A 7612-nucleotide genomic window follows, 5' to 3' on the forward strand; every position below is an offset into this window, starting at 1 on the left:
TACTAATAATTTACTTATATTTAACATTTTTGACTTCGTTAATAAAGAGTGCACTAAGGTGATTTAGAAGAATTTTATAAAATAAATATTTATAATCCGACTGGAAAGGAAACCGTCATAGAAAGTGAGGAATCAAATTTATTTTTTAAAATAAACATCGGTCCACAATTAACATGGTCAATATTTCATACTATAACATATGAATTCCAAATTAAAAAAATACAGAATAGTGAATTGTTTTCCTTATTCAATGTTATCCACAATCCAATCTTCACCCGATCAGAATTTAGACAATTGGAAAATCAACCACATATTTATCCACGTATCCCAACATATATCTCAAACATGCATTCAAGTTTACTTAGTCTTAAGGTACCACACCGTGAAACAGTCGTGGTCTGGTGAGAGAAAACGCGTGCACCTTTTAGCCATCTAAAACTTACAATAACTAAAATATGCCCAAACAATTTATATGATGCATCAGATGGTTTGTTTAGAAGAAAAATCTCTATTTCTGAGGGTTAAATAAATGATGGTAGAATTTGCTATTAATTAGTGCATGTGTAGGGGTTGATCTTTTGAAGATATAGAAATGATTTCGGACCCTTATCTCTTTAATCCAGTTGTCTGAGTCTTCTAGCACGTACAATAGACGCCAAATTGGAGAAAAACTGGGGTGTATCACAATGTTATATGTATCTACAACTAAGACTGTGTACTATAAATACATCACCCCATATCTTTCTTTCATCGTATTCTCATATATACTTCATTAGTTTATCGTCTCTCTCTCTTCATTATGGAGCTTAGCTTTAAGCACCAAATTGGCCTTGTTTGTATCATATTGCTCTTTCCTGCACTGTGTTACTGCCAGGAATATACTAAATCCAGAGCAACCTTTTATAGTACATCAGATGGTTATGGGACTCCAAGTACGTGACTCTCCTATATGTCTATTTATTTCTAGATCTCTTTTTCTCCCATTCTATTTCTCTCTTTTTCTTTATGTCAAATCCTAAATGAATGATAATTCTGGATTGCACATAATGTTATATTTATTATATGACAGCAGCAAAGTAGTTTTGGAGGGGGAAGGGAGAACAATTGCATGCTTGATTTTGAAACTAATTATTATTTTTTTTCTAGCAAAAATATTTGAAGAATGTACTGTTAAGATGCATGCTTCTCTTTTATGATGCTTTTTACAATTTAGATACAAAGTGACCACTTAACACAATGGTATATGCATATTTTAGCGGGAGCTTGTGGATTTGGAGAATATGGAAGGAAGATGAATTGGTACGATGGAAGTGTCGCAGGAGTCTCTGGGCTGTGGAGGAATGGAGTTGGCTGTGGGACATGCTATCAGGTACGTACTTTTGTTCTTAAATTTCTTTTCAATAACTAAGGTTTCTCCTAAGACAACTTCCGAAGATTAGACACAGAAAAAATCACCAACTTATTGTTTGACCAGTTAATTAGGATGTTACATGGTAAAACAAGTTAGGCTACTTGGTCAATAAAACAAAGCATTTTATATGATAGAAAAAAAAAAAAAAAACTTTGCGTAGTATTTGACTAATTATGCAATGTTAATTTAAACGATGGTTCAGGTAAAGTGCCTTATAGAAAAGCTATGCGATGAGAATGGAGCATACCTGGTGGCAACAGACCAGGGTTACGGAGACAACACAGACTTCGTGATGAGCCCACGCGCCTTCACAGAACTGGGACGTGATGAGAATGCTTACGAAGAGCTTAAGAAATACGGTACAGTGGATATTGAATACAGAAGGGTTCCTTGTACCTATACCGGCAACGTCGTGTTCTATATCAAGGAAACTAGCAGCAACCCTGGTTACTTTGCTGTTGTCCTTCTGAATGTCAACGGAATAAACGACGTGACTGCGGTTGAAATGTGGCAGGTATGTTTGTATTACGTTTGAAATGGTTTAAAGTAATTTTATATGTTTAAGGAATGATAAAATTGTTTGAATGGTGTGGATGGTGCAGTCTGGAGAATGGAAGGCACTTAACAGAAACTATGGAGCAGTGTTTGACTTTGCTAACCCTCCGAGTGGCGAGATCAGGTTGAGGTTTAAGGTGAGTGGCCTGTCTGATTGGGTGGACCCCAAGATTGTCATTCCTAGTTACTGGCAGCCAGGAAGCACTTATGTCACCGAGGTTCAGCTTAAATAGAAACAACAATCTCAACAACATATATATTGCAAATAATGGCACTGTTATTCAGTTCGTTTCTGATAGTATCTGCCACTCTCTCAAGAACATATATGTTGCAAATAATGACACTGTTATTCAGTTCGTCTCTGATAGTGTGTGCCACTCAATGTTCTCTTGTTAGAAAGGGGAGATCCATGTACTTCCCATTACGAATGAAAATAAATGTGTTTGTTTGGGATAATTATAACATTTTTTATATTATGTCACAACTATCAAAATCAAAGCAAAATATTACCAAAATAACTCTATAAGGTATTAAAAATGCTGGGATAAAGCCATGTTAAAAATTGTTTAGTTAAACATATTATATTATATATATATATATATATATATATATATATATATATATATATATATATATATATATATATATATATATATTGTTTTATTATGTGAATGGGGTAAAGCATTAATGAAGTTCTTCGACTTAAATTCAAAGCAATTGGTAAAAATGCTAATAGGAATGAATGTACAGAGTAATTGGTATGTTGCTTGCAGGGGATATTCAAATATTAGCTATCTAATGAAGAAGTGTTTGGTGAGAATTGAGAAATGGAAGGTGATTGACAGATCCAGAGTTCCCATGCATTGTGATTAACCCAAGACCTCATCATCTATATCATTTTTTCCACTTTCCCTTTTCTCCAACCAATCTTAGTTCAGAAAGTAAACCAATCCTGTTTCTGATTTGGCTATTTCTTAATATATACTATTTAATCTAATCACGATTAAAATATCACATTAGCAATATAAGTTAGTATTATCAGTCATGTTTATCATTTGATTGTTGTCTTTTATACTATAATAGTTATTATGGTGTTATATTTATGAATAGTTGGAAGTCTCACATATATTAGAGATAAAGTCAAATAACGTATAAATGGATGCAAACTCATCTTAGAAGTCAATTTTGTGAGGTTGAGTTAAGCTTAAATCCACAATTAATAACATAATATCAGAGTTATAGTTAGAGCCTATTTCGTTATACTATTGTTAGTTCTACTCTTGTTTTCATAGTTTTACTTTCTCTGTTGTGCTTTTGTCCTTGAAATCCACTATAATGTCTTATGAATTAGGTCGATACCGATGAAACTGTTTTAAGAAAACTCGATGGATTTTTAAGACAAGTGTATATATGACACCTCATAATGTATTTTTATTATGATCAAATATATCTTTACAAAAAAAGTACTTCAAGTTCAATTCTATTATATTCAATGAATTGTTAACTGAATTTAGTTTTCATCTTTAAAGAAAATGTGAGTTTAAGTTTTTTTCCAACTTGTAGCGGTAAAAAGCTATCGATAAATACCAAGTTTAAATATTAAAAATCTAAATTTACATGTTTTTAACGATTGAAGGAATAAATTCTTTAAAAGTAGGGTTAAATATGTTTTTAGTCCTTATATTTTGGGACGATTTTGGTTTTAGTCCCCCTTTCAAACTATAGTACAATTTAGTCCTTCAACTTTAGAAAACTCTAGTTTTAGTTCTTTTTACAAAATTTTTTTAACTTTATTTGTTGTTTCAAATGCGTTTCTCAGTTAACATTGAAGCAAAAATGTGTCAAACAGTGAAAACAATCCAAATGCTATAATGTAACGTGCTTGAAACAGCAAATAAAGTTTAAAAAATTTGGTAAAAAGGACTAAAACCATAGTTTTCTAAAGTTGAAGGACTAAATTGTACTATAGTTTGAAAGAGGGACTAAAACCAAAATTGCCCCAAAGTATAAGGACTAAAAACATATTTAACCCTTAAAAGTATTATCACAAAATCAAATTTAAACAAAAGTATAAGAAGTAAAAACACATTTTCTCTAATGTTTTTGTAAATTAAAATGATACAACTTTTATACGGAAAGTATATTAACTTATAATATAAATTCAGTACAAATAGTTTAATATTTCCTAATATATTAATTATTGTATATTATCTTGAGAGTGAATTTTTCACTCTAACTTTAAATGCAAATATGCATATAATTCCTAATTTTTTTTGCTATGGTCGAATTTTTCATTCCACCTTGCCTTTTATTAAGGTCAAAGAGTTTTAATATTTTCTAATATCCTTATATATTAAACTACAAAACTAAATAATTATATTATGCATAATAATCTATAATTAGATGACAATAAAAAATTACATTGTCAATATACTTTGATTCATTTATAATTTTATTCAATGTGCTTATTTTTTTTTTAATCTTTTGGAAGTATATAAGATAAAATGTAATGGACCAAACTTATTTTTCACCATATCCTTTTTGTTTTTTTGTTTTTTTTTTCATTTTATACTAATATATCATAAACAAATATAATTGTTTATAATATTAATCGATAAAAAATAATTTTTAATATGACTTTTACCATAATTGTTATGAGAACCTAATTTCCTTTTTTTTAAAAAAAAAAAAAGGTCTGTTCTCTCTTTGAACATAGTTTTCTCTTAAAACTTTCATTCTCTCTTTCAAAAATTTGATTCATCTCATATTTTTTAAAAAGCCTTCGTATCTTTCTTAGACTCCCATCTTGTAGTTCATTTCTTCCTTTTTGCATCCTTTCTCTTTTTATTTCTCAAGAATGAAGTATGTCATTGTAAACCTCGCAACAAGAGATACATTTTTTTTCCATTGAACAATTTCTCCTTTGGGGTGAGTTTCATCTTTGTCTTGGGTTAGATCTTAAATGGAAGGGAAATTTTGGATTTGCATGTGGTTATGAGTGGATTCTTTGTCTTTTTTAATCTATTATGGTTCTAGTAGTATGTTTAGATCATTAATCTAAGCTTATTATGTGTTTAGGCGTTTTATTTGGGAGGTATAGGATGTAAGGACACTTGTGCAGAAAACCAATAGAATTAAGGGAAGTTGACTTTGATATCTTTTATGTTTAAATAATGGTTGAAGATATATTAAATGGTTTAATTGAAGTATACTTATGGAACCTTTTGTTTGTTTCCTTCACTTTTACATTAACTTGCGCCTCTTCTTTACTATGTGTTGCATTGTGTTTTTTGTGTTTATTGAAATTTTACTAGTTGTTTTTAAGCATTGATGTTTCGTGCTTATTACATGAAATTGGGATGATCAAGGTAGTTGTTCCTAAGGGAGAACTCTACCGTATTTGGTCAAGTTAAGGGTTGACGGTTGACGGTTGACAGTTGACAGTCGAGTGTTGAGGGTTGAGGGTTCGAGTTTAAGGTATAGGATTCAGGGTTTATGGTTTTAGTTTAGAGTTAAGGTTATGATTTGGGTTATGTTTAGGATTTAGGGTTACGGATTAGAGTTTGGGGTCATGGTTTGCGTTGAGGGTTGAGGGTTGAGGGTCGAGTGTCGAGTGGCGAGGGTCGACAGTCGAGCGTTGAGCATCGAGGGACGAGGGTCAAGGGTCGAGGTTCGACATCGAGGATCGAGGGTCAATGGTCGAGGGTCGAGCGTCGAGCGTCGAGGGTCAAGGTTTGAAGGTCGAGGGTCACAGTCGAGGGTCGAGGATCACATTCGAGGGTCGAACGTTAAGGATCGAGGGTAGAGGGTCAAGGATCGAGGGCCAATGATCGAGGGTCGAGTGTCGAGGGTCGAGGGTCGAGTGACGAGGGACGAGGGTCGTGTGACAAGGGTCGAGCGTCGAAGGTCGAGAGTCCAATGTCCAGGGTCGAGGGCCAAGGATCGAGGGTCGAGGGTCGAGGATCGAGGGTCGAGTGTCGAGGGTCGAGAGTCGAGGGTCGAGGGTCGAGCGCCCAGGGTCGAGGGTCGAGGGTCGAGCGCCCAGGGTCGAGGGTCGAGTGTCCAGGGTCGAGGGTCGAGTGTCCAGGGTCGAGCGTCCAGGTTCGAGGGTCGAGGGTCACAGTGGAGGGTCGAGGGTCGAGGGTCGAGGGTCGAGGGTCGAGCGTCGAGCATCGAGCGTCGAGGATCGAGAGTCGAGGGTCGAGGGTCGTGTGACGAAGGTCGAGCGTCGAGCCTCGAGAGTCCAATGTCCAGAGTCCAGGGTCCAAGGTCAAGGGTCCAGGGCCAAGGATCGAGGGTCCAGGGCCAAGGATCGAGTGTCGAGTGTCGAGGATCAAGGGTCGAGTGTCGAGGGTCGAGAGTCAAGGGTCGAGGGTCGAGGGTCGAGGATCAAGGGTCGAGGGTCGAGCGTCCAGGGTCGAGGGTCGAGGGTCGCAACCAAGGGTCACAGTCGAGGGTCGAGGGTCGTGGGTCTAGTGACGAGGGGCGAGGATCGAGCGTCGAGGGTCAAGGGGCGAGGTTCTAGGGTCGAGGGTCGAGGGTCGAGGGACGAGGGTAGAGGGTCGAGCGTCGAGGGTCGAGGGTCACATTCGAGGGTCGAGGGTCAAGGGTCACAGTCGAGGGTCGATGGTCATAATCAATGGTTGAGGGTCGAGGGTCGAGGGTCGTGGGTCGAGTGACAAGGGACGAGGATCGAGCATCAAGGGTCGAGGGTCGAGGTTCGAGGTTCGAGGGCCGAGGGTCCAGGGTCCAGGGTCCAGGGTCCAGGGTCGAGGTTCGAGGGTCGAGGGTCGAGGGTCGAGGGTCGAGGGTCGAGGGTCGAGGGTCGAACGTCGAGCGTCGAGGGTCGAGGATCGAGAGTCGAGGGTCGAGAGTCGAGGGTCGTGTGACGAGGGTCGAGCGTCGAGGATCGAGAGTCCAATGTCCAGGGTCCAGGGTCCAGGATCCAGGGTCAAGGGTCCAGGGCCAAGGATCGAGGGTCGAGGGCCAAGGATCGAGTGTCGAGTGTCGAGGATCGAGGGTCAAGTGTCGAGGGTCGAGAGTCAAGGGTCGAGGGTCGAGGGTCAAGGGTCGAGGATCAAGGGTCGAGGGTCGAGCGTCCAGGGTCGAGGGTCTAGGGTCACAACCAAGGGTCACAATCGCAGGTCGACGCTCACAGTCGAGGGTCGAGGGTCGTGGGTCGATTGACGAGGGACGAGGGTCGAGCGTCGAGGGTCGAGGGTCACAACCGAGGGTCACAGTCGAGGGTTGACACCCAGAGTCGAGGGTCGAGGGTCAAAGGTCGAGGGTCGAGGGTCGAGGGTCGTGGGTCGAGTGACGACGGACGAGAATCGAGCGTCGAGGGTCAAGGGTCGAGGTTCGAGGTTCGAGGGTCCAGGGTCCAGGGTCCAGGGTGGAGGGTCGAGGGTGGAGGGTCGAGCGTCGAGCGTCGAGGATCGAGAGTCGAGGGTCGAGAGTCGATGGTCGTGTGACGAGGTTCGAGCGTCGAGGGTCGAGAGTCCAATGTCCAGGGTCCAGGGTCCAGGGTCAAGGGTCCAGGGCCAAGGATCGAGGGTCGAGGGCCAAGGATCGAGTGTCGAGTGTCGAGGATCGAGGGTCGAGTGTCGAGGGTCGAGGGTCGAGGGTCGAGGGTCGAGGACCAAGGAT

The 7612-nt window shown here is 39.7% G+C and overlaps 1 protein-coding gene across 1 annotated transcript; it reads left to right on the top strand.

The window, feature by feature from the left end:
* Positions 1 to 440: 440 nt before the first annotated feature.
* On the top strand, positions 441 to 2422 carry LOC106767257 (expansin-like B1). The gene is made up of 4 exons (XM_014652106.2): positions 441 to 932; positions 1257 to 1369; positions 1614 to 1925; positions 2014 to 2422. Exons 1-4 carry the CDS (start codon positions 800 to 802, stop codon positions 2197 to 2199), a joined length of 744 nt encoding a protein of 247 aa, XP_014507592.1. The 5' UTR covers positions 441 to 799; the 3' UTR covers positions 2200 to 2422.
* The last annotated feature ends 5190 nt before the right edge of the window (positions 2423 to 7612 follow it).

This window comes from Vigna radiata, chromosome 7 (genome assembly GCF_000741045.1).
Source record: "Vigna radiata var. radiata cultivar VC1973A chromosome 7, Vradiata_ver6, whole genome shotgun sequence".
Classification (NCBI taxonomy): domain Eukaryota; kingdom Viridiplantae; phylum Streptophyta; class Magnoliopsida; order Fabales; family Fabaceae; genus Vigna; species Vigna radiata.